Source organism: Hevea brasiliensis, chromosome 3 (assembly GCF_030052815.1).
Source record: "Hevea brasiliensis isolate MT/VB/25A 57/8 chromosome 3, ASM3005281v1, whole genome shotgun sequence".
Lineage (NCBI taxonomy): Eukaryota > Viridiplantae > Streptophyta > Magnoliopsida > Malpighiales > Euphorbiaceae > Hevea > Hevea brasiliensis.
In genome coordinates this window covers 102180017-102194055 of record NC_079495.1, presented here as the reverse complement: position 1 = coordinate 102194055, position 14039 = coordinate 102180017, and the positions used below count along the sequence as shown (strand labels likewise).

General features: G+C 35.5%; 1 protein-coding gene across 3 annotated transcripts; it reads right to left on the bottom strand.

Annotated features, from left to right (window-relative positions):
- Window positions 1–3435: 3435 nt before the first annotated feature.
- On the bottom strand, window positions 3436–13734 carry LOC110671211 (phospholipid-transporting ATPase 1). Of its 3 annotated transcripts, none has more exons than XM_021833615.2 (9): window positions 13204–13734; window positions 10645–12968; window positions 8947–9286; window positions 8049–8805; window positions 7772–7895; window positions 7311–7530; window positions 5336–5794; window positions 4940–5243; window positions 3436–3832 (listed from the first exon to the last, which is right to left on the bottom strand). In XM_021833615.2, the coding sequence occupies exons 2-8, from the start codon at window positions 12461–12463 to the stop codon at window positions 5042–5044; spliced, it is 3921 nt and encodes a 1306-aa protein (XP_021689307.1). In that variant the 5' UTR covers window positions 12464–12968; window positions 13204–13734; the 3' UTR covers window positions 3436–3832; window positions 4940–5041. The 3 variants fall into 3 exon arrangements, with proteins under 3 accessions (XP_021689307.1, XP_021689308.1, XP_021689309.1); XM_021833616.2 differs by having other exon boundaries at window positions 10645–12739; XM_021833617.2 differs by having other exon boundaries at window positions 10645–12736.
- Window positions 13735–14039: the final 305 nt, after the last annotated feature.

The window sequence follows — 14039 nt, the reverse complement described above, 5'->3', positions numbered from 1 at the left end:
ACCCAACCTGCAAAAAGGGCTCAAAACACACTTCTATATTCACAATCCATATGTCCACAACTCAATCACATCACACAGCCCCTCCTGGGCCCACCAAATCAATCATCCATCACAACATGTAAAATTTCAATTTAGTCCCTATAATTGACCATTTTTGCAAAAACTGCCCAAATAAGCTCTAAAAATTCTAAAACTTTGCCCCGCGGTCCTTAGCAATATTACTAAGCTATTGCAAAAAGAATCATAATTTTCTAAGCTACCACGAATATTTTATGGATTTTTAATCCTATTTAAGCACTAGAAAATTACGAAAAAGCAAGGTTCGGGTTTACCTTTGCCAATTCCGACTTCGGGAACGCGCTCGGGACGTCTGACAATGGGGTGCTAGCCAAAACCTCAATCCAATTCGGAGACTTTTCCGTAGAGTCGGAAATTCACAGATCCGGACAACTGTCGAATTTCCGCGAATTGAAGATACCTACACGAAGCCCAATAATAATATATAAAAATCAGGGTGTTACAATTAAAGTCGATACGAACACGATATGATTAACAAATCGTGTCAAAAATTTAAACAAGAACACGACCCTTCTATTATATGGGTTACACAATACGACACGATTAATATTAAATTGTATTAGGTGTATTCAACACGACACGACCCATTTAACACGAAATAATCTATTTAACACGGTTTGACACGACTTAATCCATTTAACACGCTACATAAGTGGCTTCATGGGTCATAGTAGGTCAAATGGATTAGTGGGTCACGGGTTAATACGTGACACAAATATTAAATCGTGTCATAAACGTGTCAAGTCGAGTTAGCGGGTTAATCCTTGAAACGATACGATTATAATAGTGTCATAAATGGGTCGACACGAATTCGATAAAAACACGAATAAGCCTAACCCAAATCCTATATTTTCATATCGTGTTCATGTCGTGTTTACGGATCGTGTCCAAAATTGTCACCCCTAGTTAGTACAGAGAGTCGAATCGGAGTGAGACAAAGTAATCTCACCAAATTAAACACTAGACTATCATGATTAGTGATTTTTATCAATCCAGTTTAGGAAGGTGATAGGGTGTGGGAAAATAAAGGAAGAGTTAAAATAATTTTATTAATGTATTTTATTTTTAATATTTGAGAAATAATTTATTATTAATATTTTTTTTAAATTAGTAATTGTATCTATTATTAAAATTACGAATTAAATCATATAATTTTATAAGTTATTTAAAAGAGTCAAAATATATATAGAACTGAAATTAATAAAATCAAACAAAACTTTTATAGTAAAATTGTTATGAATTTACAGATTGTATGTATTTAAAATTTTAAAAACTAAAATAATATTTTTTAATTTATTAAAATTACTATCATTTATTTATTTTATAATTATTTTTAATTTTTAATAAAATAATAACTATTATTTAGAGGAGCAACACTTTTGAATGATTTGTTGTTGTTTCACGTCTACAGGATCTTAGGAATCTTGTCAGAGAGGATGAATGTAATTAGGACCAGAGGATTGTTTTGCTAGTCTTATCAAAATAATGGGACCATAGCAATAGATCAGCACTTATACATTTTCTGATATACAGAATCTTCTGATGAAGTAGCTGAAAGCCTCTTACCCAGATAAGATTAGCAAGACTCATGCAATGCCACAAACTAGGCCATACCAGGCCATGAACAAGACAACGGCCTTTTGTTTTGCTAGTGTTATTAGGACTTATGCATTTTTTAATATACAGCATCATCTAATAAGACAAGTGTGAAACATACTTATGTTAGAGAAAAACTCGAGAATGCCATAAGTGCTTGGATTTTCAGGAGACAAAATATTTTTAGAAATTCATAAATAGAGAAAACACACTGAAAAATTTATTAATTTTCTGATGATCTTATAACATCACATATCCTCATAAATTATAATTTCGTTATATTATTTTTTTTTAATTAACAAATTTTTTATATTGTTATTATTATCTTAAAATATGAGCTGGTAGTTTTAATTTAATATTCATTAAAATATATAATGTTCTCATAGTGAATATATTTTTATTATCCTTGCATATATTTATATATAATCATGGGTTTAGGGTTTAATTATTAGCCCTAAAAAAATTACAATTTGAATGTGATTAGAAGTACAAGGAATTTCTATGAGCTTGGAGAGTGGGACCATTCAATTGGAAAAAAAAAAAAAAAAGATAAGAAAAAGCTGCAAGAAAACAACGTACTGAATTGTACAAACGTGCCAATTTTCTAGGAATTTACATTAGATTAGATTGCTATAATATTAATATTTTCTAATAATCAAATTGAATAGTTAAAATAAAATAATGGAATAAATATATTTTTTAAAAAATTAAATTCAATTTGGGGTAAAAATAAATAATTAATCAAATTAATTAAAATATATTAATTTTCTCAATGAATTTAACTGAAAAATTACCTAATAATGAATTTAAAATTTGATAATCATACTAATTTATTTACAGAATGGACCCATTCTTATTTCCTAGCGTTGAGTTACATTACATCAACCTCATTTTGACGAAAGATAAATATAAATTCTTTAAGCAGAAATATTAAAAATGATGTTTTGAATTGTCTTTTTGATGTAGACATATATGCATTTAATGAATATTGAAGCAATACTTACATTATATCAAAAGAAAAAATATTTTAAAAATAATGTAATTATATATAAAGATATCCAATTTTGCAGATATTGCAGATTAAAAAAAAGGTTAAAGATATCATCTTTATATTTAATCCTATCAAAAATCCAATTTTGCACTTCTGTTTATAACAACAGATGTTCTGAATTTGTATTAAAAAAATGTTTCTCCAGTAATGCCATCAAAGCATCAATAAGGCCAGGTTCTATCTGAGCCACCTTGCGAGGAGTTAATTTTACATGGCAACTTTTTCCTTTTTTTTTTTTTTACCATTTTAATATTTAAATTTAACATTGTGGTGATCTTCCTCCTAAAAGATAAAAGTGGAAAAAAGGGCATCCATGAGAAGAGGCTAAGAATGTGCACAGGTAAGATTTGTTTTATCCCCAATCTAAATTTTATGGCTAAAATGACCATAGGGATCTTATTCTTTAGCATAACAGCGATTATCCTCGACTTCCTGGACAAAGAATGGATACCAGAGGCAGAGCAACTGTAAAACTAAAGATTGCAATGTTTGCATCCCCAGAGAGAATCGGGAGATTGCTCCAGGCAAAAACAGCATCCCGTTTTCGCTCCCCCTTCAGGTCTTCTCCCCCGTCATGGCTCAGCTATGGTGCCTTCAGTTTAAGCAATTGCGGGTAGAGTGAAAAAGACTGCCATATATGATAAAGAGAGTAAAAGATTCTCGACCATGCAAGACGATGAACGAAAAAGGGCAGAAAGGACAACTTAAGGTGAGCTTTCAACAGTTGTTTTACTCCCATTCCATTTGTTCACGTGGAGCAAGAAAATTTGACAAAACTGATATTTGAAAAAAAAAAAAAACTAATATATACTTCACTTTCTCTCCCTTCTCTTCTTTTGGACCACTCCAGGGCCTTCACATCATGTCTAAAAGCTAACCACCCACTATCTTTTCTTGCATAATAAATAATAATATCAACCAAATTGGTCAAGTTCCATTTCTAGGGCAGTATTCCAATCATGCAAATGTCATTCTGTATTTACCAACCAATCGGTTTGGTGTAGAACATCCCCCATCCTCTTTTATCCTGTACATGGTGATGCTGCTCTGCTCTCAAATGGCTCATTTGTTTCTCATGTTGCCACAAATCCCACTTGCATAACTTACCTGAGGATCACAGATCATCAAGAAAATAGAGCAAAAACTTAGAACATGCACTACAAACAACAAGAACATTCCCAACACAAAAGCAGATTCCACATCATCTCTGCTGTGATAACCTTTCCTTGTGTACTAGTAATATCACAAACAAAAAGCTTAAAAGATGCAAAAATACTACTAAAGTATTTTCTAGTCTGATGAGGAAAAGTGTAAAGATTACAAGTTTTATTAACATATATTATGAAACAAGTTGATTAAACACACTTTTTAAGAGACAGTCCTTCCAGTAAAATGTATGAAGCATTCTGATAATTTTGAATTCGACATTAGTTACTCAATTTAGGAAAACAAAATAGACATTAAATTTCTCGCAACACACACCTCGAGTCTTCTTCTGCATGACAATCATGTATAAATGAAGGCCATTCTATTATGAGCTATGCAAAAAGTTGGAGAATCGCAACTTAAAATGTTCACTGTATCTCATTCACCCAAAACATTCAAAAGCAAAATCCCTATTGTTGTTAGATTCTTATGCAGATTCCTATAATTCAGAGCATTTAAAGGTTCAACAAATTGTCACTTGCACTTGCTGTGTTCCCTTGGCTTTTATTTAGAATTGCTGTTATTTGTGTTCATCTTTTCATTGATGTATCTCTTAATAATAATCATATCAAAAACTGTTAAATTCATGTTTCAAAGAAATTTCATAAGCTAGCGTGGAATTAAACAAGGTCTGTGTGTGTAGAATCCGATTGAATCTAAGATACAAATTATTGTTCTTAAGTATTAACTAGTTATATATGAGTTAAAAGATATATTTAATTTGCCCGCCTACTAGATAGATAGGGATTCCAATAAAAATCATTCCCTTTCATTTGTAACTGTGAATTGAATAACGAGATTAAATCAAGATATATTTCATTTTTGAACTTCAGGATTTTGTTTTTTAATGATTAACAATTCCATTACTTTCATGTACATTCATGTTTACATTGACAATTAACCATGTCCAAAGTATTCAGAAGGAATGCCCATTTCAATACCTATTGTGGATTTCATGATAAGAACAGTCACTATGAAACATACAGGAAGAGCAAACATTTCACTTACATTTGAGCATCACAACAGCATGCCACAGGAAAAACCATATGATGGTCAACTTGAGGGAAGTCATCTCTCTGTGTGTGCGTCTACAAGAAACTAATATACAAGTCAACTGGAACGTCCATCAAGTCTCGGCCTCAAATGATCAGGACCTCTTCTCAGAATCTCAGCTTCTCTGGCTATCTGGATATCTGAAGGCCAAAAAATCTGATGTACTACTTTAAAAAGAAAGCGAGGAAGCAATGCAATGACTATTATGAGCAAGATGGTGAGCCAATAGGTTGGTGACTTAGCCAGATGATAAATAGTCCTGCACAATTAATATAGCATAATAGTCAGTCAGATTAAGACCAAATAATATCAAAACTAGAAAAGTTTCCACTAAAAATTGATGAGACTGACCCATAATTCGGAAAGACGGGTATAGAATCCAATACCACCATACAGGCAAATGTAATGATCACTGACCCCCAAACAGCAACATGAGTAATAAAAACCCAACGTTGGACATCCATTGCCAAGTGTATATTAACAAGGATAACAACTGCTATTGTCCATAAACTGCCCATGCTCCATATATCAATTGTGCTCTCTTTGTAAATGAATAAAGGTATACTGAAGAGGACTAGACTCTGCCATAGTGTATCAGCCATTGTGATCCAGAAGAGGTGCATGTTGTAAGCCTCTTGTCGATACCCTGCACCATAAAGTTTAGGATACTGCAATAGTGTCCGATGGCTTAAATCCTTGTCCAGAGTACCGACGACAATGGTGGGAACAGAAGTATAGATAACAGAATAAAAAACACTACTCCAATCTGTCAATGCTGAAGTTGTTGAAAAAGCTGTACACAATATATACCTATTTGATAGAAAAAAAGTACAATGATTTAATATAAAAATCTACATGAATGTGTTATTCAAAGCAAATTAAATGTAGACCCAAAATCACAACTCATTTTTCTTTGAAAGATAAACATGAAGATAAGTATCAAGGGTGCATGTTAAATTAGCCTTACACCTCTAACAGAAAAATTTGGAAATGGAAAAGCAAAGAACCCTATATTCATAATGTTGACTTGCTACATTTTGTCAAGAAACAAGCAATTTTCATATAGCAATATTTAAAACTAATTCAAAAGGAAGTTAGTTGCAAGCTCTTTTGCAAATAAATCTCTAAGCAATATGCCAGAGTCTTGGGTAGAATCACACCCTCAACATGGATGGAGTTCAAAGGAAAGGACTACCTGTGATTATGTATCACAGCAGCCTAGCCCCAACTTTGCAGAGACGCTGTTTCCGTGGCTTGAAGCTATAACCTCTAGGTCACAAATGGAGTAACTTTACCCATAGTTATTAAAGGCGTGCTTGAGGCTCCAAGCTCACCAGGCTTCAGTCCTAGCGCCTCTACAGAAGAAAGGCGGGCAACATTCAACAGACCCTCACCTTATGTGCCTAGGCGTGCGCTTTGTTCTAAGCGCAAGGCTAGAAAAGCGCGCCTTAATTATTTCCACATTCAGCGCGTACTTCTATTGACAAAAAGCAATACCACTCAACTAAAAATTTGTTGACCTAGAAGTTTTCGAAATTAGTATCGTTGGTGATAACTAGTCACTAAAATCTCATCAAACTAACATACTCAAGATTACAAGCCTTCTATATTTCCATTTTCAACACTATTACTCATTATCTTTTTCAAAAAAAAAAAAAAAGTTGATACTCTTTTAGTTCTTAAAGATGAGGGAAATGACGAAAATATTGATTTGAAAATGAATATTAAGAGGATGAAGGTGTAGAAGAAGATGAAGAAGATATAGTTATTTTATATTTCTGGACTTTAGTTATGAAACATTAAAAGACTATTAAAGTTTTAATATATTAGCACTTGAAAGCTTATTAGTTATTATTATTTTTAGTTTTATGTTATTTTAAATTTGATGGAATATTCATATTTATTTTACTTTTGACTTTTTTTTTTTGTGCCTCACCTCCTTCAGGTTTGCGCCTCACCTCCCTCAGGCGTGCGCCTTCACCTTGCACCTAGGCTCTAGGACCTCTTGGCGCCTTAGTGTGTCTTGAGCCTTTAATAGCTATGACTTTACCGTTACACTAAACCCGCCCTTCCATTTACCCCAAAATGGAATGACAAGTTTTAGGATGATCAATGAGCAAAGAATTGACAAATGTCATAACATCCTACTATCATGTGCTGTTCCATCACCCATAGTTACACATGGTTTGATCATAATCATGTATTGTTGTAAAGAGACATAATTTGACAAGTAGCCACAGAGGATCAAAACAGATTGCTATCAACAAACATAATAAGAACCAGATATCAAAGGCACAGAGACGATAACTCATTAACTTGGGCATACCAGAACAGCATTAATACGAAAACAGCATTTCGGTAAAAGTTGTACAGAACCAAATAACCAATGCGTTGATAATTCCAGTGTCCATGCACCAAAAGTAATCTGTTCAGAAATCGAAACTGTCCCATAGCAAAATCAGATGCCATCACTGCTTGACGCCCTTCCTGACCACATATTCCAACACCAACATCCGCCATTTGGATCATTGAAACATCATTGGCCCCTAAATGTCAATGGTCAGAAGCAAGTGAAATTAGGCCAGCTATCCCATCAGCAATAATTAGTTGTAACATGCACAATATCAATACATCAATAAGATAAAAGCTAGCTGCAAAAATCAGCTTGAATTGGCTGAAGGACAGAAACTAATAGGATCTTTCCATGTCAAACCAAACCACAATTGCCTCTGCGAGTGTGCTGAAAAGAAAAAGCAAAGAAAAGGAAAAAGAAACAAGACAACTCACCATCACCTATGGCCAGTGTCATGTCATCAGTACGGCTCTTGATTAGATCAACAATTGCTGCCTTCTGCAATGGAGCAACACGACAGCAAAGCACAACCTTACAGGAAGTTGCAAGGTCGAAAAGCTGTAGAGAGAGAATTGGCAAGTAAATGATTCAGAATATAGGTTTATCTTTAAGCACATAATATCTAATAGTGCACTTAAAGAAATTAAAATAAAAAATGCAAAATCCAATACATGAGTCTAATATATAAGCCGAGGCAAAAGAGATTCTCACCTCTGATTCTAGATCTTTCTCCAAAATGTACACCAAACTATTCCCATCAATTATAAGTGCTAGTGGCACTTTCACAATTCCTTCTTTCTTCCCTTCAGATATCTCAAGGTAGTCAATTTCAGCATTCTTATTGCATTTTAAATTGCGGTTTCCTCCATCTGATGTTTTCACACCATGCTTGGCCTTGGCATCAGCCAAAAGTTTTCTGCATTCGTTCTCTGAATTGCCATTTATAATTATTTGCTCCATATCCATTGTCAGAAGTTTGCAGGAAAGCCCAATAGAAATTGCTGTCTCTTGCTTATCTCCAGTCAGAACCCATACCTTGATACCTGCTTGCCGGAGAGATTCAATGGCTTCTGGTACACCATCTTGTAGCTTGTCTTCAATTCCAGTAGCCCCAAGTACATTTAAATCACATTCTATAAGAGCTGCTGTTTGACGTAGTTTTGTAGCTCTGTCAGTCAAAGAAGTGCTTGCATCATCAAACCTGCATTGCCACAGCTCAAGTTCTGCCTCTGAAAGATCTCTTGCAGCAACCACAAGTGTACGTAGACCTTGTGATGAATATTCAGTCAAATGACATTGTGTTGCATGCCTTACATGATGATCCCTCTCATTGTCTTTGGCCAAAATACTGAACATGGAAGTATCAGCACCTTTCACCAACACCTTAACATCATCGTTGGGAAATCTAATGACAACAGACATTCTTTTCCGCAAACTATCAAATTCATGCAAGCCCAATACGTCAAACCTGAACAGCATAATAACTCAATATTAGTGTTATCAAGTGTCAAGAGAGATGATTTAAATTTTCAACAGCAGGAAAGCTATTAATGAGAAAGAAATGATTGTTACAAGAAAAGGAGGAGAAAACAAAGGAAAGACCTTCTACCTTAGTTTCTCACCATTAACATCAATCACTATGTGCCCAGATGTGCGTTCAAAGAGAGTATATCCATAAGCAGAGGCTGCAGCAACTAGTGCTTGTTCATCAGGAGATTCACCCTGATATTCAATAGTTTCTACATCTTCATGACATTGGCTCTCGGCACAACTAGAAGATCTATCACAGGTACGAATAGGGATAACGGTATTACATGCAGCCAGTGTAAGGAAAAACTCATGCACAGCAATCCTCTCATCTCCAACCGAGTCCTTGTGCAACAACCTCATGAGTTTAGGATCAACAGCAATTGAGGATTTAAGTTTCCATCTCCTGTGTGCAGCTGCAGCTGCAAATGATCAAGAGAAAGGAAGCTCAAAACAGTAAATCATGGCAAGAGTAGCATAAAATGAAGCAATAAAAAAATAGCAATTTGTTAAAAAGATGCAAGTGTGCATGCCAAAATATGATAATGAACTCATGCAATAATACATTTATGAACTATTCTATAAAAATGGATTATCATATACATTCACAACAGCAACACAGACACTAAATGACATAAAAGTTAACCCTCCTCAAAAATGTCGCAAATTGGTTCAAAAGAAGAATATGGAAACAATGAAGGCCCAATGCCCAGTTGATGCTCAACACCAGTCACCAGTCACAGCAAATCATTGAATACTTAAACACCAAAGGTAGGGGGAACCACATAACATCAAATTCTAAAACCTCTTGCAAATTGCATTAGCATATTGTGACAAGAATTAGTATCAAGCCTTAGCTTCAGCCCAATAAACAGGCCATAATTCTTTCAAAACAACAGAATTTCTCAATACCAAATTCATATGTTGAAATCACCTCCATCGTGAAGCTGACACTGCAGTTGCAGAATTTCTGCATGTAAATTACTTATTCAAAAGAACCATGACAAGCCATAATGCTTCTAAATTCTCCTTGAATCCTAGTTGCAACTATAGTAATAGTATCCAACACAGTAAACTTTGAATGATGCACAGATACAAGTACAGAATGCTGCACCTAAAATAGGGAAAACCTTCTTGGAAAAAATGTCAAGAGTTATGGCATAAAACAATTGCACAATTATGGGAAGGCGTAGCATTGTCCCCCTTTGGGCTAAAGAGCTTGATTATAGACTAGAATTTCAACAGAAAATTTGATACCATATGTTGATGGAAAGATAAAAGAAGTTGACATTATGGGGTCAACATTAAGTTGTTAAGCCAACACAAAACAGGTGCTAAATCTCAAATTTACAAACAAATGATCACGTAAAATCCTGAGGGTAGGAGGGGGATGATAAATAGTAATCATCATAAACAGCAAAGATATTATCAAGAAAACCTAAAAACAACCACAGCATTGATAGCCTTAAAGACTAATTACTGACCTTGTTTCATACCAGACCTACAAATTGTGAAATTCTATAAATAATGCAGGAAAAAAAGAAAAGTATATTCAAATGGCCCAAAAAGTAGAGTTCTAAAAAAATTAAGAATAATATATACATACATATATATGAAAAAATAACAACATGCAGCAAAATGTTGATGTTCCAGTAGCTGATTACATAGACAAGACTACAACTTATACTACAATCAAAGCACATTATTGAACTAGAGTAGAACAATTGTAACACAAAAAGAAGATGATAATCAAATGGAAAAGTCAAAACTTGTTTCATACCCGAAAGGTTCTCTTTCTGCAACTGATCAGCCGCAACCAAGGATCCACCATAATTTTTCCCATATACACTTGCTCTCTGGAATTCCATTTTGTTCTCAGTAAGTGTCCCCGTTTTGTCTGAAAAGATATAGCGTACCTGACCCAAGTCCTCATTTATATTCAATGATCTGCACTGAAACCTTGAGCCAGAACTATAATCATACATATGCCTGTCTCCAATCATGAAATAGGACTGTCCTAAACGAACCAACTCCATTGTAATATAAAGAGATATTGGAATCATTATCTGAAACACTATAATAGAACTCAAAAACGAGAAGAAAATCTCCATGGGTATTCCATAATATTTGTATCTCTTCCCATAATCCTTCCCATGAGTGAAGTATGTCTTTCTGTAATAAGGCAAGGTATCAAGCTGGTCCTTGTAGCGTGCAAGCCAAAGGCCCATTCCGAGTGCCACAACTAGACACATGATGAAAAGAAAAATAGACAACCATAGTGTTTCCCGGTTCATGTAACTTTCCAGTTTGCTTCTCTTGGAAGGAGATGCTGCACTATTCAACATTGCTTTTGTTTCCTGTCCAGCATACACCACAACACCAATTATCCAATCAGTGTTCTTTAGCTGACAACCACGCAAAACAATGTTTGATTGGCTGAGGGAAAACTTATGCCTATTGAATTCCATATTGGCCGTGAACTCATAAATATTCCTGTTAGGTCGTTCACATCTGATCAACCCTGAAATTGTACAACCTTCAGATAAAGCTGAAGATGTTTCCTGCCTGGCATACCTTGTCTTCAAGTTTGACTCACCATCCAAATTCATTGTTTGGATGTAAGCGATACCGCTAGGATCACTAGTCCCTAGTAAAACCATGTCACAAGGAATTGTCTCATCAGCACAGATCTTCACCACTTCACCAGCTCGTATCTTTTTCCATCTTTTATGTTGGAAGTGGCCAGATTGTAGCACTAGAGCCTCTCTGTTGTTCTCATTGCGGTCTGATCTATGCCTCCGCCAATCCTCATAGCCATCTTTAATAGCTGTGACACAAAGCACAAACAAGAGAGGAAAAAGGGACACAGTTCTCCCAAACACTGCAAGAGGAGGAAGTTGATTGAGAGCAGCAATAGCCAGGAAATACAAATAAGCCACCCGATGGAACTGAATGAAAAGATTTTTGGGCAAGAAGGTAATCAACGTATACTTGCTTGTTCGAATTTCATTCCCTGTGAACTCATACTTGTCATTGGTTCTTCTAGGATCATTGATGTAGATGAACCTGGCATCTTCTTCACACAATACATTATCATCAAACTGCGAACTTTTGTGGCGGCTCTTCCTCTGAGACTTGTTATCATGAAGTGAAGATAAAGCCCTAGAGCCCACCTTGGCATGTACAACAGATGAACCCCTAGAAATTTCAAAGCTGGCAGAAGGTGTGTTACTACTGTTGCTATGCGGCAGTTCCATTGCACCCCACGATACCAGGCGTTTATTCTCGTGCGTGGGGCATTCCAATGAAAGCCGCTCAATGCGTGGAGTCTCAACAGAATGGAATTGCTGCGTTGTTTCAACAGAACCAAAACTTTCTCCAACTGAACTATGGAATCTGGTGTCTCCAACGGAGAGATCTTTGTCACCCTTCTCCAAACAATCTAAACCAAAAAGATTGCCTTGAGGATCATTAATAATCGAAGAACTGAAAGAATCATTGGAGCAGAGACAACCCAAGGAGCCAAATCCGCAAGAGGGGCAAGGCTGTGAGGACGCAGAGGGATCTGATGACTGCAGCAATGGCTGGCCAGAAGTCATAAATAATCCTCCAACGACCACATTGGAGAATCAAACAAATATCTTTCCCTACTTTAAGCAACCATTAGCAAGTATTTGCTGCCTGGAGCAAATCTCCTTCAGATTCTACCCCAGGCAAAACGAGAGAGACCAAATGAATTTAAGACTTCTTTGTCTGAAATTGTTTCTCCTTATAACTTGATCATCTAAATACCTTCAAATCTAGCTCATTCTGCACTTCCAGAAAAGCTAGGGGGTGCTGAGTGTTTCTTCGCAAGAAAACAAAATGTAGGCCTTCTACAACAAGATAATGATTGTCAATTGCAGGAAGGGCTTTAAACAAGACGAGGAAACGGACGGAAAATACTCCTTTAACTACAGAGGCCCACAGGATAGGTAAAATGGCGAAGAAAGGAGAAAACTTGAAAAACCTCGATTGAATTCAAATAAAATGTCGACGAATCACTGATAGATCCAGAAAACAACAAATGGCCACGGATCCCCTTATCAGCTAGACGTGACAAAACTAAAAACACACAAGACAAACATGAATTAATATATCAATCCGTACTAAAAACAAAATCAGAGTCCTCATAGAACCCCAATTACAAAAAAATAGGATCGGATTTCAAAAACACCAATTATCACCTAAAATGCGCTAAAATTAACCTGAACCGCGGAAAATAAAGAATTTTCATTTTTTAATGGAAAAAGAAAAAAGCAAAAGAAGAAGAAAAGGGAAGGAGAACCCGGAAACGTACCAGAGAGTAAGAGAGCAAACTGAGAGGGCTTATCGTCTCGGGATTAGGGAAAGGAAGGTGATTGATATAAGAAATGTATCAATGCACTGAAAACGAGATCTTGGTGAAATGGCAGAGACAAACAGTGACTCAGGCGGATCAGATCTCATCTCACCCCACCACCCTCCAATGTCCTATAACTTTAATTCATTTAATGATGAGAGGGATCAGCTTTTTGGTTTCTGTTTCATGTGATCTGCAGAAAACCCAGTGCTTGAGAGAGAGAGAAAGATTAGAAGATCAAAATTTTTTTTTTTTTGCAGTTTTTCACAATCGGGGAAAAACAAGGGAGGAGGGACGAAGGGATGGTGGGTGGTGGGCGGAGCAGACGCGAGCAGACACAGGAAGGGAAGAGGGAGGAGGGAGAACCGAACGGTAAACCACAATTCTTGGCGTCGTCCGCTCGCTACTAACTTCTGGTCTCGTCTGAAGCCAATGCCGACCATGCCCACTCTTAATTGCTGTGTGCCACTTCTACGTTGTGTTTCCTCATTTACATTTTTTTTAAATAATTCTCATTTACTTTTATTTATTTATTTATTATTATTTATTTTTTTAATGTATTCCCCATTTACTTTTTGGAGTACTTGCTATTGAGCTGTGTGTGAATGTATTTGATTATAACTTCAACTCCCCTTGAACTTTTTTTTTTCCTTAAAAAAATTAAGATAAATAATAAGAACGATAATATGTAGGATAAGAATGAATATCTCATTAATTTTATTTTTTGCGATTTTTATAAATTATTATAAATGTAATTTTAAAAATTAATATTAGATAACAATTAATGATATGCA